The following is a 25518-nucleotide window of genomic DNA, read 5'->3' as shown; positions in this document are numbered from 1 at the left end:
TAAAGCTACTAAAAATTCAAACGTTGAGACCATTATATATATGTACATTTATCAAATATAAATGTATAGTATAATACATACAACATTGTGTACCTATGATGTATATCAGAATGATGACGTGGAATGGATGTGGCTCAAAGTGGGCTTGTCTTGGTATCTTAGTATCGCCTGGGACTAAGATGTCATGGTCCTTTATTGTCTCCATTGGGAAATTGCTTGTTCCAAATACAAAAAAGACCCCTTAACCTTTTCACTGCCGTACATCCTACAATCAGATCAATACATTTCTTTCTTTCTTGCTGGATCATAAACCAGCCGTTCTTGAATTTTCTTCTTCTTTGTCTCCTCTTCATTTTTGGTTTCATCGCCAGTTTTTGTCTTTTGTGTGTCCACCCTCCGAGTTTTCTTACACCTGCTATGTGCCGCCACATCCTTGTCTTGAGCAGATCTCCTCACGTTGTATGAAAAGCCTTCACATGTCACGTGTGTTGCATCAATGTTGCTTAGTAACGATGCAGGCAGCTCCACTACACTACGTCCTACATGGCAGCGAGCGCCGTCTCCTGCTGATCAGACTCTTCTGTCGACTGATCGTGCTGTGGAGAGGATGGTTTCCATTGTCCATGATGGTGAGCAGTTTGGTGAGGGTCCTTTTGTCGGCGACTGAAGTGATGCACTCCAGTTCAGCACCAACCACAGAGCCAGCCTTCTTCACCAGCCTATCCAGTTGCATCCTTCCCCTTAGTGCTTCCTCCCCAGCACACCACCGCGTAGAGGAGGACGCTGGCGACGACAGACTGGTAAAACATCTGGAGGAGTTTGCTGCAGACGTTGAATGACCGCAGCCTCCTCAGAAAGTACAGCCGGCTCTGCCCTTGTCTTGTAGATTGCGTCAGTGTTGGCAGACCAGTCCAGTTTATTGTCCAGGATCACCCCAAGATACTTGTATGTGCCTCCCACCTCCACATTGATCCCCTCAATGGAAACCGGTAGCATGGTGGGCTTAGACCTGCGGAAATCCACCACCATTTCCTTGGTCTTAGCAGTGTTCTGTTGTAATTGGTTGTGCTTGCACCATTGCACGACGTCCTCCACCAGGCTCACATACTCCCCTCCCTGGTTATCCCTGACACACCCCACTGTTGCAGTGTCATCTGAAAACGTCTGCATGTAGCAAGACTCTGTATTGTAACAGAAGCCAGAAGTGTACAGGGTGAACAGAGCAGGAGAGAGCACAGTTCCCTGTGGTGCTCCGGTGCTGCAGACCACACTGTCAGACAGGCAGTCCTTCAGTCTGACACACTGTGGCCGCCCTGTCAGGTAATTGGTAATTCATGATACGAGGCGATCGTCCACGCCCATCTGCATGAGCTTGTCTCCCAGTCTGAGGGGTTGGATGTTGTTAAAAGCACTGGAGAAATCAAAGAACATGATTCTCACAGCACTTTCTCCCTTGTCCAGGTGAGTATGCGTCCTATGCAGCAGGTATGTGATCGCATCGTCCACTCCTACCTTCTCCTGGGATGCGAACTGTAGTGGGTCCAATGCGTGTCGTACCTGAGGTCTGAGTATGTGCAGTAGCAGTCTCTCCGTGGTTTTCATTATGTGTGACGTGAGGGCTACCGGGCGGATTGATTGTTATTCATTTCAAAAGCCTGATGTTTCTGGGGGAGAATTAAAGGTTGATACTTCTAAAACAATCCTGTTTTTCACCCATGGTGAGGCCAAAAAGACGGGATGACGACAGCACCACTGAGGACTTCTCATTTGTCCGTGCGGATTTTTTTGTCAACTGGCCTCTCCCCATTTCCTTCATTCTTGCACCCAGAGCTTTTCTGTCGCCTCTCTCTGCTGCCGCAGCAAACGAGGGTCAGAGGAGCTTCATCAATTAGCAGCCTGTGTTCAGCACTCTGCAGCTATCCTGCTTTGACAGAGTGATCGATCTCCAGTCTGCACACACATTGCATCAACCCCCCCAAGACAGAAGCAACCAGCAGACAAAGCTGTTGGACTTCAGAGCAAAAAGTCTCACATTTACGGTGGCGCTGAAGTGCAAAACACAACAGCAAATAGGAAAACACAACGACATTAACTCCTTACGGAAAGGGGAGGGCCTTATAGCAGATAGCAGAGGACGGACCCTTCTGATTGGACAGACGGACTGTCTGTCTTTTAACCCTCTTAATCCGAAGCCTTTCGCCGGCGACGAAAAGTGACATGAAGGATTCAAATGACCGTGACTCCTTTAACTATTTGCACAATCGGAGCGCGGGACGCTGCGGCCGACACGGCTCGGCGACCGGAGTCCGATTCCTTGGCGTGACTGTCTCGCTCAATGCGTGACACTTGAGAGCCCTGTTTCATTTCCTGTTAAAAGACAGACAGTCCGTCTGTCCAATCAGAAGGCTCCGTCCTCTGCTATCTGCTATAAGGCCCTACCCTTTCCGTAAGAAGTTAATGTCGTTGTGTTTCCCTATTTGCTGTTGTGCGTTCTTATTTGCCGTTGTGTTTTGCACTTCATGGCCACCGTACACATTACATGACAACAAGACAGAAGCAACACCAGCACCAGAAAAAGGACATCTCGCCAGAATATGTTTGGGAAAGGACTCTGCCGAGGGTGCAGAAGAACGAGGTGTGGAGGATCGGGACGGTCAGGGAAGACAGGAGAAGACAGGTGGGGAACAACAGGAGGGAGAGGAGGGACAGGAAGAGACAGGTGGGATCAAGCAGACAGCAAGGGACTGGTGGGGTCCAGCAGGGTGGGGGGAGGCGAGTGATGGGGGCCAGGAAGGGACAAGTGGAGGACAACAGGTAGGGCGAATGTGTGGGGAGGGGACAAGTGAAGTCCAGCGAGAGAGTGAGGGGTGTGAGAGGGGGGACGGTGGGGGGTGTGGTGGAGTCCAGCCGGCCTGCCAGGGGAGCGACAGAGTGACTGAGGGGCTGATTGAGGCCCAACAGGTGGGCCAGGTGAGTGTGGGGGTGAATGAAGAGACAGGTGGTGTCAGACAGCTCAGCCAAGAGAGAAGGGAAGGTGTGAATGGGGTTCAACAGGTGGTTCTGGGGGGTGAAGAAGGGCAGGAGGAGCTGGAAAAAAGTCAGGAGACACGTGCTGAGGAAATGCTGTCTGAAAGCAGCGCCGAGGACATGGAGGGGGAGGAGGAGGAACGTAAAGCCCCCCTGAAGAGAAGGAAGACGAGGAGCAGCGGAGGAGCCTCTCGAGCCAAGAAAGGGTCAGAAAACAGAAGGAGCACAAGAGGGAAAGCGGGTGAACCCGGGTCCTCTGCTGACTGGGATTCCACTGACAGCGCCTCTTCTGGTGGGACGGTGACCAGCAGGTACGGGGTGGGGAGAGTGAAGCTCTTCCTGAAGGTAACAAAGAACATGAAGGGGGTGGACATGGAGGAGTATTTTTCTGACCTAGAGAAGTTATCTCGCACTGCTCGGGAGGGCGTGAGAAAGAAGGGTAGTGGGAGATGCACCCAGCAGGAAGTCTTCCGGATGAGGAAGATCCTCCTGAAGATAAACAGAGGAAGCGAAGGTGCTTCTGTGGACTCAGAGCGGCGTCCATCCGGTAGACGAGGAGGATCCTGGCCGGCTGACGCATGAGGAGATGCTGGTGGGGAATGACTGAGGAGTGGAGCCAGCGTCCAGATTGACGAGCAGCTCAAGCATTTAAATTTTCGTGTATGTGACATGTTTGTGCCTTTAAGAAAATAAAGGTTTTTCAAGAATCAAAAACTCGATGAATTTGACATATGTGCGCTGAAGTAAAGGGTATAATGTGAAAATGTAAGAAATGTCTGTCATGTGTATAACAGAGAACCAATTGTTTAAAATCCCAACTGTCAGGTGGTGAGTTGAATAGAGACAGAAAAGGAAGATTACTTGTAAGAGGACGAGGAGGAGTGCTCATGGAAATGTCTTTTCTCTTCTGGTCAGTAAAGGAGGGCAAACGGTATCTTTCTTTCTACAGTATTTTATTTCAGTAAAGGCTATTAGTATTTTCTTTTCTATGTATATTTACTCTTCCAAGAGTATTTTCCTTTTGTAAAACTGCATGTATGACACTGTGATTCTATGTTCTCCCTGTACAGCAAGGTGTTCTCATTGATTGTGTTGTCCTCACGTGTGGATCGTGTGAAATACAGCGACTTATCAAAGCCAAAGTCAATTTGGGAAGAATCAACAATGTCAGCCTTTTTTTTACAATCGACCGTGTCCTCGGCGCCGCGGTGGACACACAGAGACGCTTTGTGAGCACGGCTCAGAAAGTGGTTTGACGGCACGCGGCGTCGGCGTGCAGCGTTTCTGTGATGCTCACTGTTACTGTCGAACTGTCACCAGAAGGTTCCCTTCACTAACAACTACTGACACGATGCGGTTAAAGATGTAAATACCGACCGATGGACTGCATCCACTTTGCTTTCCTCCAATGCTGCACAGATGTATCGTACATGTTCAGGCTTCCTGATGTCTCTTGCAGGTTGTGGGACTGAAGAGCGGATTCGGACTCTTTACTCTCAAACAGTCACTTAGAAGACTGAAGATCTGTCCTCGGTCCCCAAAGTGAAGGACACTCTAAAGAGCACAACTTCAAATTAGTTGTGTTCTAAAGTGAACAAATACCTTCAAATGTCAACTGTACTAATACTGAGTGCAATCCACTCTTAAGTAGGAGATTAACCCTATAAAATATTTTAATAATACTTTGTTTACTTCCGATAATCATCACCGGGAGCTGCTGCTCTTCTCACACCCGTCAGACTATAATCACTTCGTCGCTGGTATTACGGATCATTTGAAAGTGGACGTCAGACTCTCTGTTGTGAGACCTGCACTGTTTTAAGGTTTACATTTGACTTTCAGTTCGTTATTTGACTACTGATTTAAGTGAATATAACTTTGTATTGGATGTATTTAAACATGGGTAATTGCCTTTCATGTGAATTGATTGTTTCATTAATAGGAGGTTGTCGTGGCGCAGCGGTAGAGAGGGTGTGCTGGGAACCACAAGGTTGGTGGTTTGAGTCCTGACTGTCCCATGTCGAAGTGTCCCTGAGCAAGACACCTGACCCCTAATTGCTCCCGGGGCAAAATGTAAAAAGCCATGTGTTAAAAATGTAATGTTGCTGTAATGTCGCTGGATAAAAGCGTCAGCTAAATGACCTGTAATGTAATTAATACTGTTGTACCCCAACGTGCACTAAAGCATCTCCTCATCAGTAACTGTCCACACACTGCGGCTCTAGCTGGTTCCTCCACACTGACACATAAAGGGGTTCCCCTTTATCCTGACAGAAAATACATTTGATAATTAGGCCATTTTTTTGGAGCAGCCCAAAAAATGGACATGGGTTAAATGAACTATTTTAAGTTTTCTCAACTTTTTGTATTGAAGAGCGGAGTCTTGACTATGTGGTTATTTGACAGCAGCGGATTAGCTGCCGGATCAGAGCGGCTCCGGCTGCATCTTGTAGCCTTTTGTTCCAGCTTGGTTTTTTGTCGCTTGGCGCTGTGGCACGCAGCTTTGATTCTTCATCACGCCATCAGGTGACAGTCTGACACTCGTAGCTCAGTAGGTCGGGATCTTGAGTCTCTGTCACCAGCTCTTCTTCAGAAAAGTTGAAGAGCTTTTAAGATTTTGAAAACAGGGACTGTGTTTTGGCAGCAGTGTGCTGCAGAAACACAGGCTCAGCTTCAAACTCTGCTTTAAACATTACACACTAAACCGCAGTAAAATTACACACGGACTGTGGTGTAATGACGATGCGAGTTCTATATTTTGTAATACTAGCAACGGAAGAAGTCGTCCCTGGTGTGTCTTTATTCTGATTGGACAACACACCGGACAGACATGGTGTCCAGAGAGACTTCTGAAAACCACAACTCAAATCTAAACTATTTACAGTTGGTTTGCATACGAGTATGTAGTCATTCGCCAAGTGACAGTTAAACAGCACTTGTGGAAGTCAATTCTTCAATTAAAAAATTATATTTGCAATAAAAAGCCTTTTCATTTTTTTTAACCAAAGGCCGGAGTTCTCACTTGATTCAAGTAGCTCGATAGTCCGCTGTACGTATCAGCCCGTGTGTGTGTGTCTGTGTGTGTGTGTGTGTGTGTGTGTGTGTGTCTGTGTGTGTGTGTGTGTGTGTTTTTTTCAGTTGCTCTGACCTCTGTTAGCTGGAGTCTCACACTGTCTGTAATTACATTTCTAACTTCTACAAGCCTAATACATGCACACACACACACACACACACACATGCGAACAGCACTGCCCCCTTGAAGCTGCTAAGCTACATTTAATCATCTTTGCAATTGTCAAGAAGCACTATTATGATGGAGGGAAGATGATTATTTTAGAGCTAGTTAACACTAGCTCACCCCCTATGGGAGCACGGGGGGGGGGGGGGTTATACAGGGAGGGGGGCGAAGAGAAACAGCAAGAGGTAGAGGGTGAGTCTGTGAATAAAATGAACGACTAAACGTCCACAGAGACATCGAGGCCGGTTTTTCCCTTCGCTCATAAACAGCTTGTGGAGATATTTTACATCCTCATATCCGATCGTTTACTGGTTCAGTCGAAAGCGTTCTGTGTCGTTTGGGACACTGTACTTACCCACCTAGTGGTACACTTACATCAGCTAAAGGTTTATTTAGGAAAATCTGATATTTCATTTCATTCATCGTCTGCTGTGCTCCGACACTTCCTTATTATTATTATATTACTATATTATTATATCTTGTTTTGACTTAATTCTACATACAGAGTTTTATTGCATTCTTTACTAATTAGCACCAAATATTACGTCTCCTAGTAATTGACCCAAACAGCTGCTAGCTCCGCTCATTTTTCCTCTGTGAGTAACATTTACCAGCTAGTGAAGGCTAGTGTGGACAATAATTGTTATGCTCTCCGGCTGCAGATCTTCAGCAGGAACCAGTGACTTTGGGGCTGAGAGCAGAGAAGGTCTTTAAATGGGATTTGTTGACGACAATCAATAGAATAAAAACATTTAGTTTGAATAAATATATTTAGATCAGAACATTTTCTCACATCACACAACAATGAAGGTGTGAAGGACATTTATATGTGTCTGACTCGCCACCAAGTCGATTCATCTGGCTGGAGACTAATTAAAAGGTAAATACTAAAAGAAGATGATGATCAGCACACATGCACACTCTCACACACACACACATGCAATGGGACACACTCTCACACACACACACATGCAATGGGACACACTCTCACACACACGTGCAGTGGGACACACTCTCACACACACACACACATGCAGTGCGACACACTCTCACACACACGTGCAGTGGGACACACTCTCACACACACACGCAGTGGGACACACTCTCACACACACACACATGCAGTGCGACACACTCTCACACACACGTGCAGTGGGACACACTCTCACACACACACGCAATGGGACACACTCTCACACACACGTGCAGTGGGACACACTCTCACACACACACGCAGTGGGACACACTCTCACACACACACGCAATGGGACACACTCTCACACACACGTGCAGTGGGACACACTCTCACACACACGTGCAGTGGGACACACTCTCACACACACACACAGTGGGACACACTCTCACACACACACAGAGGGGGACACACTCTCACACACACAGACAGTGGGACACACTCTCACACACACATACAGAGGGGGACACACTCTCACACACACACACAGTGGGACACACTCTCACACACACACAGAGGGGGACACACTCTCACACACACAGACAGTGGGACACACTCTCACACACACATACAGAGGGGGACACACTCTCACACACACACACACACGCACGCAGTGGGACACACTCTCACACACACACACACTCACACAGTGGGACACACTCTCACACACAGTGGGACACACTCTCACACACACACACAGTGGGACACACTCTCACACACACACACACACACACAGTGGGACACACTCTCACACACACACACACGTGCAGTTGGACACACTCTCACACACATGCAGTTGGACACACTCTCACACACATGCAGTGGGACACACACACACACGTGCAGTGGGACACACTCTCACACACACATGCAGTAGGACACACACACACACATGCAGTGGGACACACACGTGCAGTGGGACACACTCTCACACACACATGCAGTGGGACACTCTCACACACGTGCAGTGGGACACACTTTCACACACGTGCAGTGGGACACACTCTCACACACACGCGCAGTGGGACACACTCTCACACACACATGCAGTGGGACACACTCTCACACACATGCAGTGGGACACACACACACGTGCAGTGGGACACACTCTCACACACACGTGCAGTGGGACACACTCTCACACACACATGCAGTGGGACACTCTCTCACACACACGTGCAGTGGGACACACTCTCACACACACGTGCAGTGGGACACACTCTCACACACACGTGCAATAGGAGACACACTCTCACACACACATGCAATAGGAGACACACACACACAAACACGTGCAGTGGGACACACTCTCACACACACATGCAGTGGGACACACACTCACACACACGTGCAGTGGGACACACTCTCACACACACGTGCAATAGGAGACACACACACACAAACACGTGCAGTGGGACACACTCTCACACACACATGCAGTGGGACACTCTCTCACACACACGTGCAGTGGGACACACTCTCACACACACATGCAGTGGGACACTCTCTCACACACACGTGCAGTGGGACACACTCTCACACACACGTGCAGTGGGACACACTCTCACACACACGTGCAATAGGAGACACACTCTCACACACACATGCAATAGGAGACACACACACACAAACACGTGCAGTGGGACACACTCTCACACACACATGCAATAGGAGACACACACACACAAACACGTGCAGTGGGACACACTCTCACACACACATGCAGTGGGACACACACTCACACACACGTGCAGTGGGACACACTCTCACACACACGTGCAATAGGAGACACACACACACAAACACGTGCAGTGGGACACACTCTCACACACACATGCAGTGGGACACACACACGTGCAGTGGGACACACTCTCACACACACATGCAGTGGGACACACACTCACACACACATGCAGTGGGACACACTCTCACACACACGTGCAATAGGAGACACACACACACAAACACGTGCAGTGGGACACACTCTCACACACACATGCAGTGGGACACTCTCTCACACACACGTGCAGTGGGACACACTCTCACACACACATGCAGTGGGACACACACTCACACACACATGCAGTGGGACACACTCTCACACACACATGCAGTGGGACACACACTCACACACACGTGCAGTGGGACACTCTCTCACACACACGTGCAGTGGGACACACTCTCACACACACGTGCAATAGGAGACACACTCTCACACACACATGCAGTGGGACACACTCTCACACACACGTGCAGTGGGACACACGCAGGAAGCTGCTGATTGGCTCAGAGTCTGTCTGTCACACTAATCGGCTGCTGTCAGATCGCCGGAGCTTCAGTCCGACAGAAGGAAAAAGGGAGAGAGAGAAAGTGGACGAGTGCAGTGTCACTCTGTTGTTTACACACACACACACACACACAGACACACACACACACAGACAGACACACACACACACACAGACAGACACACACACACGTGTACCTGGTGGGCTCAGCTCAGGGCTCGTATGCTGATTGTCTGCTTTGAAGTCTAATGAAGATACATTTTTTGGTCTTTGGTGTTTTTCAGACTGCACACTTAAGTCAATAAAGCAGAAAAGCCTTTTTGAAACTGGTCCACTGTAACTAAACTATAACTACTACACTATAAGTATAACGCTACTGGCAGCTTGCAACGATACGTCCAATACATAAAAAGTGTGTTTATCAATGAACCTGGCAACACGTTCAGCATTAACCTGATTTTAGAAAAATAGAACAGTAAACGAGATTATTTCATCTGTTATTGCAACATCTTTAGGAATGACATTTACTCTGTGAGAGAAGAATACGTTTCAGCTTTTACCCCGTGAGTCTCGGACGCAGAATAGCAGAGATACAGGTTGATCAGGTTGGTTACAAGTTTTATTGGCAAACAATTCGTGGAAACCGTGTAGACGCCAGGTCACGCTTTTCACTCCCATCCTTCCTTCTCGGTCCCTGCTGCCCTTTGTTGGGGAGACACACACATCTATACACAGATTATCCCGGCACCGTTCCCTGAACCCCCCCTCGCTATGTTCCCCCTCTGCAGCTGAGCTAACCCCGCCCCTCCACCACCACAGATCGCAGGTGTATGTAGGTAAATAAAGGATTGTAAAAGGCTCCAGCAGGCCGGGACTCCTGGACCCTCTGATTCCCTTTGTTTCAGGCAGGAACAGGGACTCTGAGTCTGAATGATGATCAAACTGACTCGTCAGCTCTTGTTTTCCCTCAGACACCGCGGAAGCCTTCTGCTGCAGGATGAAGAGTGGAAAATGAAGGTCAGATGTCTAATTCATGTTTTAATTAACATGTATTAACCGAACCGCTCTTTGTAATTCCAGGAGGAGGACTTTGACTGCCTGACAACCGTGTTGGAGTGAAAAGAACCACACTCGCCACTCAGTGAGGCTGTACAGCTTCCTGCAGGAAACTAAGATATAAAGGCGCTGGTCCAATGTTTGCTTATGATCCTTGGCAGTCATGGTGAAGTAAATGTTAAGTTTAATTTCATTAAGCTGGTAAAGGATTCATCTTGTTTTACAAGATGTGTGGGCTCAGAGACACATGTGGCCATCTGTGTTGCATTGCATTAATTTCTTCTACTAATGAGAGGTTTTGGAGGACGTGTAATTGATGGCTGGATGTTCTCTGGCCATGTCTTTGTCACTCCAGCAAATGTTACATGCTTGTGCAGAAAGCACTTGTTTGGTTTAGGTCTCTTAACAAAAACAGTGGTGTCTTTTTCAATTGTCAGCCCAGATCACCACTATTGCAGAAAGTGCTGAGAGCTGCATACGTGGGAACTATTAAAAAATCCATCAACCGGTGGGAGGGGAAAAGAGGAGAAACTATTCAGATGAATGTTTTGTGGGAACAGTCATTGTTTTCTGTTTTTGTAGGACAGCTTTTAAAAAAGATGTGGGAGATCATTAAATATGAAGGTAGATTTGTGTCTTTATTATGCAAACAAACAAAAAATGTTTCGAAAGCAATTTTCTGCATTGCAAACAAAGTTTGTAAGTAAAGATATTTAAACTGAGAATAAATTTTTAGTTTTGCTTATGAAACTATTGTTTTTGCCTGCAAAACAAAAAGTGTTGCTCTGGAAAAAAAACAAAAAAACTTTGGTCTCGGATCAAAACGTTTTGCGATCGGAGTTTGTACGTAGTGGGCGGGGCTTATGCAGCTGAATGAACTAGGAGTTTCTATTGGTGGTTCTAATTTGTCAATCAATCTCTACTGTAGCACAGACAGTCAACTCAGACGGTGCCGTGCAACTCTGTCATACCAGCGTATTATCTTACAAGCATTAGCATCGAACTACTCAAATGTGACTTGGTGTTCTTTAGTGCAAAGGCACATAAGTGTAGCCCCAACGAGCTAGCTAGCATGGCTTCTGTGTATGTCAGAGGTCAACTAAAAGCTAAAAACCTTCACCTAAAAAAATAGACGGTTGTGTTTTAACGTGACGGCGGACTTTTCGACCGCGCAGGACCAAATGGCGCTCTGCTAAAAGACACAAGTGGACAGCAAAAGTAGATCATTTAACACTCAATAGACGGACTGCAGCACTAAACCAGCGTCTCATGTACTCGTTGAAACGCCGTCATGAGGCTCAATGAGTGAGGAGGAGAACCTGATGCCTTCAGACCAGGTTAAACATCTTGGCAGGAAAAACTGGATCTTACCAAAAAAGTGGGGAGGTGGATATATAGATTGTATTAAACTACTCAATTGTTAAAATATGTTTAGATGTATTATTTATAATTTGCTGTGGCCAAGTCAAAATGTGAAGCAGCAAAGGAGAAATACAAGCTTATCTTCCCGTTATTTTATTTTATTATTAATAGAAGCACTTTATTTCAACATGCAGACATTTGCAGTAATAGTATTAGTATCACATACAGTGCATGCCAATCTGATGTGGCATGTATGGCCTCTCAGGGCCACAGAAAGATTCAAAAGTGAAGGGCGACATAAATGTAAATATTTGACGGGAAACAGATTTTACCAACATCTCACATAATTATTCCTGTTTTCCTACATGGGACATCATTTGATAAACCTTGGCAGCATAGTGTCATGGGGCCAGAACGAAGGTTGAACTCAAAAGCAGGATTCCGAGGATAAAATAAAAGATTTTATTTTGGCAGCAGAGGGATTTAAATAGTTTGTTCGGGATCCGTGGCCGGGGAAGACGCAGGAGAGGCAGACAGGCACAGGGGTCCAGGCGGCAGGAGCGATGCAATAGATGGAGGGAGAGGTAATGATCCGGCTGGCTGGAGGGGTTCTCCAAAGCCGCGGAGGGCAAAAGGGGGAAGCCGGGGAATCTATCAGGTTCCGGGGAAGCAGGCTGGGACGAGGCTGAAACACGAAGAAAGGTCAGTGCAACAAAAAAACTCTTTCTTTTGAAAATCAATCTCGGGTGAGAGCTGGCCAAGTTACCACTAGGAGGGCAAAACGATCTGGCGAAGACTGGTGCTCCTGCTGCTCCTTAAGAGGGGTTCCTGACGGTCGTATATGCAGGACAGGTGTGACAGCAGGCAGCCACCAGACTCCGCCCAGGTAACCGGGGAAACCTGCTCGCCCAGCCTGAACCACACCTCCAAAGCCAAGTCAGATCATGACACATGGAGGTCTGAGGGAAAACGGTCACCTGTTGAAACTGTCCAGCATCTCACCCGTTGCCATGACAACCTATATTACCTCAATTTACTCATCCAAGCCCGTGGGAGTGAGTGAGGGTTGCCTGGGTACCATCCACACAAACACCCCCCGGAGACACTCACATACTGTGGGCATCAATTTCCGGCATGTTTCAGCATACTTAGATTAGCACACACTCAGTGAGTCTCAGTAAGAGTTTATGAGGCAGCGTCAGAGTGGGAATGATACACAATCCGCCGCCCCGGATCACTTGTAATCCTGCAGTCATTAACGGGATAATGTCCACGGCTGTGGCCCAGACGGTTCTTTCAGCACCAAGGACAGAGACTGATCAGCGCTCCGTTTGCTTTTGTGTTTGCTGTGTTCGGGGAGGCAACGGGGATTATTTTCAAATGGAGTTACATTATATTATAGTGTGTGTGTGTGTGTGTGTGTGTGTGTGTTCTGCAGACCTACTGACTGTAGGTCAGTGCAGTGACTTCCTAAGCTTCAGGCTGAACTTGGTCCCTCATTTTCTCTAGATTCCTGTCATTGAGGACTGTTTTGTTACTGTTTCTTGCCAACGATTCCTTGAGCTTCAGTGTAAAACCACCATCCAGATAAGAGGTGGAACATTGGCGGCAGGATACTCACCTAATTGTGTTTTCACCCTAAAAGCAAAACAGATATTTTGTGTGTTTAAGTTACATATTGCATGTTGATGCTTGTAGATTCATCATTTGCAAGAGTTGAATATACACGCATATATAAAATATTTTAACTTTAATAATGTGTCAGGCCTAATAATGTTGAGACAAATGGCAGCTGTTTGTGGCACCTGGGGCGCGACAGTAGGACCGGATAAACATAAGCGACCGGATGTGTGTTGTGAATAAATGTATGCGGCCCACTATCACGATTATCTATAGTTTAATCAATAACTTTGTTGTCTTGTTGACCAAAATACGTTTATTATGAGGAATGATGAATATATATCAGCATAGCCTAGCAGCCATTCTAAGGAGCCCTTTGAAAGTGATTCCGGTGACTGAGGATGTCAGCGGCTGGACTCAGTCCCAGAGTACAGTAACCAAACACAAAGTGGACGTCAGTAATCCTGCCTGTTTAATCCCAGTGGCACTGAAGTCCCCATAATTACTTCAAACACGGCCAATCGCACCATTAGCGCCTCACGCTTTGATCTCTGTCTCTCTGAATTTCTACAGTTGGATTTTTTGTGCATCTCTGGTTTTGACGTTGTTTCCCCTCGTTATTTTTCTTTGAATTGAGGGTTGAGTTATTGATTAAAAGCTTTCTCCATTGCATCTCTAGTCTTTTATCTTATGTTAATGTGAACCGAACAATGTTTATTAATAAAATAACACTCGCTTCTGCAGAAGCATCCCATCTAGATTTGCAGATGTGCTTCCTGGTTGCAGGAAAAACAAGCGCAGAGGAGAGAGAGGATGTGCAAACATTGTCCGTGGACTGCAGGATGGGCGAGACAGACTCAGGGGGGTCTCGGGCTTTATTGATGAGCCCAACTGCTGACGGGAGGAAGGTGTTTTTTTGGCTGGAGGTCTTGGACCTGATGAGGGGCTCAAACGGTTTGTGTCCGGGGTCAGAGGGGTCGGCTACAATCCTCCTTGTTGGCTTCAGGGTCCACGAAGCGAACATTTCTTCAAGAATCCAGCCAATCACAATAAGGCATTTCAAATCTGAATCTATATTCTATAACAAAACCCCAGTCGCGCCCCAGTGTGAATCACAAACAAAAGAAACATTTTGTTTCACGACATAACTGAAAAAAATGTGTAAATATAATTTTTTTTTGCCAAATATACTATTTGTAGTAATCTGAAATCTAGTGGAAAACATTAGAAAAACACAAAATATGTATATTCCTTTGCCAATATTCAAAATATTGGCAAAAGTTGGCATATATATATAATCAGTCTAAGCTGAGAAAAATAATGACAATCAAACTAATGTAGTGTAATTAATTATTATTTTGTTATATTTCATTTCGCTTTTTATGTCACATTTTGTGCCATTGTGAAGTTTGCCACACTTTTTTCATCTCATATTTCATGAAACGTTGTAATTTGTAGTTTTATGTTATAAAACATTGTCTTTGTTAAGTGACTGTGTGGACTCACTTTACTGTTACCGTGTACTAACCTCATGTCATTGATTTGTTTTACATTTTGACGTTTTTTCTATTGTTACATGTTACTTTGTTTTGCATTAGCTTGTTTTTAGTGTAAGTTACGTCGTGTTTTGAGACAATATTTTGTGGTATTTGTAGATGCAAATGTGTTTTTCATTTCAAGCAGAAGGCGAGGATCTAGTGTTTTGTGGACCGCAGCTTAAACTGCCCCCCCACACTCCATTAGCGTGCGTCCCATCCAGGGTCAGCCTGTCTATTTCAGCATGAAAGTCCTGCGGCAGCCTTGTGACCCTGAAGGTTCTGCTGCCTTGGAGATACCAGCCCTGAAATGAACCTTCGCTCCTCATCCTTCACCCCCCCACTTCCACTCAGCGCCTCTTTTATCTATTTCCATTCCTTCACTCTGTCGCCTCGCTTCTGTTTTCCTCTGAGTTCTCTTGCCTTCCTCACCATGTTTTAAACACTTGCTTGTCCGTCCATCTGTTTTCCTCTTCATGGACTTAATACAAAGGGAGGTTTCTCTGCTTCAGTCGCCTTGTTTCTCCGTCGTGTGAGTCTGACGAGGGAACGGATGCTGGAATTAAGTGTTAGAATTATCTATGGAAAGCTAGTAGGGAACCGGAAGGTTGTGCTAAATGTTTGATTTTGTTCAAGATTGAAATTTGTTGGTTTGAATGTTGAACAATGAAATATATGAATATATGATCAATTGTATAATTTAACCTCTGGTCCCTTTATAATAAATTTCTTATAACATTTAGGCTGTCTAATAAAACTCAACTGAGAGAGAACATTTCTTCTATTCAATAACATGATATTATATAAATATCTACAGTGTATGTGTATCTATTTTTATTTATTTTTTGATATCGGAGCAATTGTAGGGGGAGGAGAGTCCCGTTTGTTGTTGTTGTTGTTGTTGTTGGTCCAGCAGTGCTGGCTGCTTGCTGCCGATCGTCTCACTTTTCAAACCACGTTTCAGGTGTTGACGAATGTATTCTGTCAAGTGCTGAACATGAAATGAAGACAAACAAATGAAAATGGGACATGTGAGATACTGGCCGCAGCATTTAAAGGCACCTCATCAAACCGCTGCATGAGGGTACGTTCAGTTCTGTGACCTCCTGCTGTGTCTAATTGAGATGCAAAAGGCTTCTCTGCGCCTCGGTATCAGACACCAAAGGCCCGTGACAAAACGTCGCCATCGCTCGCTCGCTAATGAGACCGCCAATAACTGAAGAGCTGTGTTCACACACACACACACACACACAGATGAGCAATGGGAGTTGAATTGCGTTTTCCAGTTCATTCCGCCGCAACCAAACTCATCATCCTCTGCATCATTCCTCTTCATCCTCGCGCTCGCTCCCTCTTCATCCTCCTCCTCAAACCAATCAGTGACACAGAGAGAGGGGTCATCGTGTGTCTCTATTGAATACTGGAGTCATTATTCTAACTCACAGTGAATATAAATAAAACATCTCTGGGTCTTAATTCAAGCCGAGGTGTCTGCGAGTCTTTCATTCAGTCCAGATGTGAACACAAACATAATTCACTCAATAAGTGAGTCGCAGGTTTCCAGGTTTCCTGTTTGTTGTCTCACTGTCCTCCTCTTTACTCCTCATTGATTTATGTTCCAGCGCCTTCATTAGGTTCTTGTAAATAAACACAAGTTCTCTTTTCATTTAGTGTTAACTGTGACAAACCACCACATGCCGCATTATTTAAGGCCTTATTCAGGATTATTACCCTTTTTCTCAGTCGCTTTGGTACATTTCTTAGATCAGATTTGAAATTCTCAAAACTACCTGTTCTTCACATCATTGTTTCATCGTGCACATTAAAAAGCATTTTCTCATTTCTTTGAACAAGTTGTAAATGCTTTGGTTCATCCGTGCAAATGATTATGTACAATTCTCTGCTGTTTCCTGCCTGATGTCAATGTTGGAGACATGGAAACTGACATTGTTCCAAACTCTCACGTACTTTGGGTCGATGTGAGGCTTTCGGGACAGAGGATGTCGCATGTGTACAGACTGTAAAGACCTCTCACGCAAAGGAGTAATTTGCGATTTTGGGTTACACAAAATGAAATGAATTGAATTGAACTTTGGCAACTCATCTCCAGTGTGAGCCTCTTGTTCGGGGATGAGATGCCTGCAGAATGTAAAAGCATCTGGATTGTGTGGCCCAATAATGTGTGCACAGCTGGCTCATCAACTCACATGTCCTCGGCCTCTTCCTCTGTTTTGCCTCCCAACTCCTCTTCCTCTTCTTCTTCTCTCTGAATACTTGTTGACTCCCTTGAACTCTTTGTCCTTCCACTGTAACATTGTGTTGTGATATTTATATACTTTGTATTTGATGGTTCATGAGATGCACCTTTGTTGTAGAAAGTCAAGATTCACCTGCCAGCAAAAAAAAGTCTAATGGAAATATGTTTGAGATTATGACAACTCGTTCAACCATTTTGCCTGTAGAGACTTATGTGATGAACTAATGTCTAAATGTTATAAGACATTTTGATCAACACGTCATAAGGAATTGATAATGTGGGAAACAGCAGAGAATTGTACATAATCCTTTGCATGGACGAACCAAAGCATTTGCAACTTGTTCAAAGAAATGAGAAACTGCTTGATGTGCACAAGTCACACAATGATGTGACGATTGAACCGGTTTTGAGTTTTGAGAAATCTGAGAAATGTACCAAAGCCACTGAGAGAAACTGTACCAGGTTGATACCTGGGAAGTTTGTGGAAATTGATTTGATTGCCAAGAACATTTTCCACCAGTGGCCACTGATTATGGCTTAAGCTTTGTTTTAAATAGTAGTAGATAGTCCAGCTGCAAATGAGCGTGGCTGAGGGTTAGGGTTAGGGTTAGGGTTAGGGTTAGCAGACTCGCACCATATCGAGACGTGAAGGGCTCATTAAGTTAACAGGTCTTATTATCAGGGGATTACACACTAAGGAAAACTTACATTAATTGGACAGAAGTAACCACATCTGGACGCTGAGGTAGATACTTTTTTATTGAAACAGTAATCTATTCTTTACAATGTTTACCCAGGTAAGAATCAAGTAAGGAAAGTATTTTTCTTGTAGATTTATCTGCAAACAGACTTGTTTTTGGAGTCGCCCCTTATGAACGAGTTTGGGAATTTCAGAATGAGATGTTGCTGCAAATTGCAGAACTAAGGCAACAACTTCTATCATGTTATTAATTCCTAAATGTCTGAAGTTGAAGATGTTTTGGTTAATAGCCAATAGTGTGAAACGATTCATTGACATCAATACAATTATTATATCCTAATAGCTAAAGAACGGATAAAACATTAAATGATTTATTTATTCCTTTATTTTAATGCACACCAATCAACAGTTGTAAGTGAACCAGAGAGGCTAATTTTCACCTGCTAGCCAGATGTTTTTTAAAGCAGCATAAAATAAAGAAAATCTCAAAAGGAAATGTAATGTACGTATAAACAAAACCAATACACATTAAAAGAATAGAACACGACAATAGACTGGAGCAACAACAGCAGGCTGCAGCATGCATGAGTCCTTCATCCCATTGAGGAAGAAGAGGAAGCCATTTAGCATTGTTTTACACACACAGAGAATAGTTCTCTGCATTCAACCCGTCCCACGCAGCGGGAGCAGGTAGGGGACGGGTGTCTTGCTCGGGGACACTTGGACGGACCCTCACATCAATGCAGGAAAAGGAAAAGTCCAGAACAGAGGAAGCCCTGTGGTGTCTGTGGCTTCACCAATCAGATCTCAGGTCTGTTTCAGCGAGAAGGAGAGGAAAGATTCCTTACGGGGGTTTTAAGTCCTGCAGCAGCAATGCTTTGCAGAGCTCGGCCTTGTTCTATGCTGCGGGGGATGAAAACAAAGGGTCTAAGGATAAAGGCTGTCGCATAGTGTGCTAAAATGTGTAGCAATGAAATGTGCTTGACTCGACAAAATGAGATCAATTCCATTAAATTACAGAGAAAGATAATGAATAAACAGCTGGTCCTTTGCTGCAGAAGCGTTTTAGAACTACACAGCTGTATCTGGACAGGCTCCGTGATTGTTTACACCGTTTTAAACATCTCCTCAGGCTCCCTCTCTTTCCCTCTCAGACGAATCCATTCACGTCGCCCCGCTCGCTGAGCTTAATTGATCCAACTGCCTGTGCTCGGCCCGGCTGATTAATTGCACTCTGTGCCGGTGTTTTGTGGTTTTGAGACGAGACCAAGAGAAAGAAAACGAGCGAGTGCGATTTGATGAAGAGCGGTCAGAAAGCACAGAGCGGCCAGAGCAGAGAAATCTCGTGCCGCAAATGGAGTTCAGGAACTCTGAACTCAGAATGGAACCAGCAGCAACTGGCAGCTTCTCTTCTTTTCTCACTTTCTGTAAAAATGAAATTGGGTTCTCAGAAGAACGAGCAAATCCTGAATAACACAACTTTATTTTGCACTTCCATCAAAGTAGATTCACTAAACACTTATATCACCTTTTACAATGTTTGACGTTCGGTATTTGCACACAAACACACCAGGTGCAAAGTCTAATGCTTCACCCTCTGAGCGGTCAGAACCCTCATTCTATAAATGTGATGTGACTTTATAAACATCCCTCTCCAGAAGGTCTCTGTGGTTCGGCTGCAGAGAGGACGCAGCGGCTCAGGGACACTGCAGGGAGGTGTAAGCGGCCTCCGCTTCATCTCCTTTAATTCATCTTGTCTCTATCATATTTATTTAGTATGTTGTTGGTTCTGACTGTGTGAGCAAACATTACGAAAAGTGAACTTTTCTTTTTTTTTCTTTATCTTTGGGAAAATCCCCTAAAGGCCAGGGTTCAAAAACTTTTTTGAGTAGGTCATAGGTCAATGTAAGTAGTTTTCTCTAAAATGTTATAGAACAAGGTGAGTTTAAGTGGGAAGCTTGACAGCGTTTATTTGTGTCCCGATGTTGTTGAAGCAGGAATGGAGAAATAAATATTGCAGCTATCTTAGAGTGAGAGTAACTCACATATGTGTGCAGAAGCCGGATGATCGTCCAGTCCAGCAGGTAGAAACAGGAAGTAACATGGCGTCACATCAAATGACACAAGTCCTGGGATTAAGGGCTGCTCTTAGAACTTGTGAAATTATGAAGGTTTATATATATATATATATATATATATATATATATATATATATATATATATATATATATATATATATATATATTTATATATATCTCATGCCCGTCCTTCCTGACAAAGTCTTTAAATGATGATTGATTTTAGCATCATGTCATGGTAGTCGCACTGGAGTGAATTTGTCGTTCGAATTCTGAATAAAAAGAGTCCTGAATGTAGACGTACCCGTGTTGGAAAGCTGCTAGTAAACCGATTGCTAATATCCATATTCATAACCTGAACTATATTGAGACGGTGTTATGAGTTATCGCTTTGAGTGATGGTGACAAAAAAACTTTTTGCAAAAACTTTTACTCCGACTAACATAGTCAACAGTAATTACGGATCTCCGCTACTGAGCGAGCTCGCCGGCCAGCGCCACCTAGTGTCTGCTGCTGACATCACATGGTCTCTTCTCACGCCAATGAAACAAGATGACGGCCTTCAAATCCCCAAAGACATTGGGTGACATTCCTGTGAATTTGTTGTCTTCTTACGTGACACATTATACTCAGATGTCAGTGACACACATGCCACTGATTTACAGAGAAAGTACTAATGTGGCATCAAGGGATGAATACAGAGTAAATATGAACACACTTAAAGCTTTTTGATGACAAATACTGATTGAGCATTACTTTGTTCTTCACACCTGCTTCTGTTAAACACAGTCGGACACTTAATTGACCGAGATGAATTAATTTATAAATAAATTTGTATCGTTGCCACATGAATTTCATAGTCATGACAAATAAATCTGGTCCAGACCTTCTGTTTTTGTATATATACTTTCACGTCTTTCTCATCACACTAATAACGTAGTCAGCATGAAAACAAAGTTCGAGATCAAAGCTGGAACACAAAACCGACGGAAAGTCTAAGCTCCCCCCTTTTACAGGACAAGGTTCAGAGAAAACAAACAGACACGGTGATTCCAGCTGAGCTTCTTGACTATAAAAAGGATTAGCAGCAGCTGTTGAAATATCCCGTCCATTATGAGGGCTGTGGTGTTTCTGCTGTTGGTGGCCGCGGCCGGTGCGAAGGTCTACGAGCGATGCGAATGGGCCCGCGTGCTGAAGGCTAATGGGATGGACGGATACAGAGGCTACAGCCTGGCCAACTGTGAGTATTCTTCAAAAATACACAAATATATTACTCACTTGCTGAACATTTTTACTATTGTGAAAGATAACCACACAAGCCTACCAACTTAACTGTATGCGTATCTTCTGCACTCTAAGAAATTTCACCATAAATTAACGGTATTTTACAGGGAGCAAGGACGCCAGGAATGTACCGTTATTTTACGGTATAATACGTAAGCGGTTTTACATGTTACCGTATGTTACCGTAAAATGGATTACTGTATGTTACCGTAAACTTAACCAATTTTACTGTGAATTAACTGCAATTTACTGACTTTTATTTACAGTGCCCTACCGTTATTTACGGTATGTTGTTGTATATTGGATTGCAGTTCGTTACCATAAGATTACTGTTTTTGTGTTATACATACCAGAATGTTACCATTTACTTATAACCGTATACTTTTGCATTCAATTCCCCACAAATTAAAGAAAGACAACTCATTTCGGTCACAGTGGTTGGAGTTTATTAGATGCCTTTAAGACAAAAATGTTCGGCATTTGTAACCAAGAACAAAACATAAAATATGCCGCATGTATACAATAATAAAAAAATGAATCATAAAATTATTAGGAACAAGGTAAACTAATTGCAACAATACGCTATGGAACACTTTCAATTGACCGCAGCAAACGGCTGGCGTCCTTAATCCAGAGCCTCTGTAAAACAAACCAAAATGTAATATTTAGAAACACTGTCATTGGTAAAATATTAAAATTACAAAGATGAAGACAACAAGATGTAAGGAAAGAGAATGTTAATCAGTCTGCTATTATTGTAAATTGACAGGTTTAACTGTTTATTCATGACATTGGCTGTTAATTTACACGCAAGGGATGGAAATTTAACTGTATGTTACAGTTATTATGACATACTGTAAAATACCATTAGAAATGCACCGTAAATTTACAGCAATTTGTTACAGTGTGTGTATGAGTGTACTTAAAATCTGAAAAACTTGTACCAAAGAATGTACTGTAACATTAGAAAGACATTTGTCTCAGTTAAAGAGCAGCCGTCAGTTGTTTTCCAATTGTTTTGATAATGATGTCATGGAGGCTTTTGTGTCGTCTGTGTGTTTCCACGCCAATGTTAAGTTCTCAGGGAGTGTGTGTGGTCACCTGCTCTGCTTCAGGGGTCTGTCTGAGCCAATGGGAGTCCGGTTACAGCACCACCGCCACAAACTTCAACACCGACAGATCAACTGATTACGGCATCTTCCAGATCAACAGCCGCTGGTGGTGTGAAGACGGGCGGACCCCCCGCTCAAAGAACGCATGTTCCATCCCGTGCAGCGGTCAGTGAAAAACACCCAAATGTCAGGACCAAAATGAGGACTCAGATGCAGAGGGTTTGGCGTCTTTATTCGCGTCGTGAAAAAACAAACAAACGGCTATGAGCTGTCAGCGTTTCTGACGAAAGTTAACAAACTAAAATCTCTCTTAAACGAGGAAAACGAACGGCTTCGAAAGCGCGCTAAAACTAAATCTAAGAAGCTCAAAAACTGCAGCGAGATGTTATGTTTCCAATATTACCAGTAAATGTAAAGGTTCTGTATTAAGGAATTGTGTCCAGTCTTACCAGCTCTGCACCTTTAATGGCCTTTGTGTAGTATGATGCCTTTGTGAAGCTTTTTTGTACTAATCTTTATAAAAGCGCTGTATAAATATTGTACGTATTAATTGCACTGTGTTGAAAGAGCCGAGAGAACAATTTGGTGTCCTCCATCATGTGAATGTGGATGTTGTGTACCGTTTAGAAGCGTGTTTGGTTATTAGCTCAATGGAAATGAAACTAATTGATACATTATTATATTCACAAATAATAATAATATTGGGAAACCAGCCAGGGATCTCAGACTAATAACCAAACTATAAATAGAGTTTCACAGTCAGTGCTGAATCTGAATGGATAAAACAAGCTGCAATAATACATGTAGTGTATTTATAAAAATGATAAAATAGCTATCCATTTTAGCAGAACTTTATTCTTTCATTGAACAACAAAAACATGAACATTGAATAAAACACTGTATTCCCTATGATCACCCCCCCAAACACGTCCACTTCTAAATGTAAAATGAATTACGTTGTTTCTCCCTGAATCTACGTCTCTGCGTCAACATCGAGTGAAAAAACACACCGAATGTGCTGCATTCCATGCATTTTTAAAATATAATTGATGACGTTTTCATTGCTCAGCATTTCATTTGCAGTAATTTCTTTTATTTTTGATAAGTCACCCAACTCAAGCTTTTTGATCTCAACTACATTTAAGTTGCCTGAAAATTATTTAGAGTGCGTCACAGCACAGAGACGCCACTGATGAACCCCACAAACTAACTTGCACTTTCCTCTTTGAAAATATTCATAGTTAGGCCTAGACCAGCCCTTAGCTGGGCTGCTGTAGGCCTAGACTGCCTTTTGGAGACGCTGACCTTCTCTTCTCCCTCCTTCTATTCACATCTCATTAATGCACATCACTAATTCAGCTTCTTCCCCGGAGTCTTTGTGCTTTCTCTCCTGACAGGTTTGCATGTATCATGGCTCTATCTGGACTCTGGTCCTTCCTCCTGACATCATTATCATTAGCCGTCAAATTACTACTAATGACACGTTACTATTTTTGGTGTCATTGTTAATCTACTATATCCGCTACAGCCACACTTATCATTATTCATTCTTCATTATTACCAATTATTCAGCATGATTCTGTGTGCTACTGTCAATATCATGATATATGAATCCTCTCTGTCATATGCTTTGAACATATTCTAAATCGTTTAGGTTCATTCTGTACACATGACATCTATATATCCGTCTAGATCCTCCTCTGCCGCTAGGATTTCTACCTTTTTGGGGGGTTATGACTCTTCCAGAGGCTTCACTCATTACGTAGCATGTGCTGTATTCACAGTTAAGTTGTTGTCCAATTTTAGAAGGACCATTAAAAGCCTGTTTTTTCTTCACCCCAGCACTTGTTTCTGATGATGTCGGAGTGGCAATCAATTGTGCCAAACGTGTCGTCAGGGATCCCAGCGGCATGGGAGCCTGGTAGGATCCGAGTCTCCAACCTTCATGCTTATACAGCACAAACCTTTGCATATGGAGAGATGACTGTTGTCTCTGGTTCCAGGGTGGGCTGGCGCAATCACTGCGAGCACCGTGACCTGAGCTCCTATCTGGCAGGATGTCGTCTTTAATGACGGCATAGAACCAGAATACTGTTGTTGCTTCGTCAAAGTCAAATGATTACATTCACATCACCACAGCTAAAATCTTGTGGTTATTTCAGCGTGTATCTGTCATTTCAAATTCCCGCTCATGCCGGTTGTTCATCAAAATGTGAAAACAATAAAGGGATTTTGAGGTAATTTCTTCATGTTTTTCATTTTTGAAATGACAAGCGTGCAAATGAATCAACTTCTCTTATCATTCAATCATTTTTTTAACAAGCTCTTTCAAGCGGCCTGACGCAAGAACAACTCGTACATGCAAAGCAAACCTTGATCTTGGTATTTATAAAGCTCTGTGAGCAGACAAGCTTTTTATTTGTAAAGGTCCCAAAGACTTAAGCAAACAGAAATCTTCAAATATTAGTTTTCAATGGTAAATAGACTGTACTTGTATAGCGCTTTTCTTGTCTTGTGACCACTCAAAGCGCTTTAACACTACATGACATCATTCACCCATTCACACCCATTCATACACTGATGACAGGAGAACCACACACAGTGACACCTGCCATCAGTCACTAACATTCACACACTGTAGTCGCAGCTACAGGAGCCATGTTGGGTTAAGTGTTTTGCCCAAGGACACATGGACATGCGGGATAGCAGAGCCTGGGGTCGAACCGACAACCCTCTGATTGGAGGACGACCGTGCTCCCTACTCACTTTGGGATTTGTTATACTGGCTTTGCAAAGGCTTGACTGCCCAATCAATCAGGTAAATGGAGACCTGAATGAACATTTCTTTTATCATTTTTTTTGATTGACTGTAGACTGAGATCATGTGTGATGGAGTACACCATCCTTTGAATATAATATTCTGTACGGTTGCACATTGAGATTTCCTATATTTCTTGGTGCTCTATTTAGTATTATTTGAAAAAAAATCCA

The 25518-nt window shown here is 43.9% G+C and overlaps 1 protein-coding gene across 1 annotated transcript; it reads left to right on the top strand.

Annotated features, from left to right (window-relative positions):
• Nucleotides 1-21135: 21135 nt before the first annotated feature.
• Nucleotides 21136-24768, top strand: lyz (lysozyme). Its single transcript, XM_040198603.2, has 4 exons — nucleotides 21136-21371; nucleotides 22531-22692; nucleotides 24370-24448; nucleotides 24531-24768. Exons 1-4 carry the CDS (start codon nucleotides 21245-21247, stop codon nucleotides 24595-24597), a joined length of 435 nt encoding a protein of 144 aa, XP_040054537.2. The 5' UTR covers nucleotides 21136-21244; the 3' UTR covers nucleotides 24598-24768.
• The last annotated feature ends 750 nt before the right edge of the window (nucleotides 24769-25518 follow it).

This window comes from Gasterosteus aculeatus, chromosome 14, assembly GCF_964276395.1.
Source record: "Gasterosteus aculeatus chromosome 14, fGasAcu3.hap1.1, whole genome shotgun sequence".
NCBI lineage: Eukaryota > Metazoa > Chordata > Actinopteri > Perciformes > Gasterosteidae > Gasterosteus > Gasterosteus aculeatus.
This window is presented reverse-complemented; position numbering and strand designations above follow the sequence as displayed.

Excerpts from the sequence above, each read along its gene's own strand:
- lyz (XM_040198603.2), top strand. The coding sequence starts at position 21,245 with ATGAGGGCTGTGGTGTTTCTGCTGTTGGTGGCCGCGGCCGGTGCGAAG. Across the intron at positions 21,372-22,530 it reads AGGCTACAGCCTGGCCAACT|GGGTCTGTCTGAGCCAATGG; the intron begins GTGAGTATTCTT and ends GCTCTGCTTCAG. Across the intron at positions 22,693-24,369 it reads ATGTTCCATCCCGTGCAGCG|CACTTGTTTCTGATGATGTC; the intron begins GTCAGTGAAAAA and ends TCTTCACCCCAG.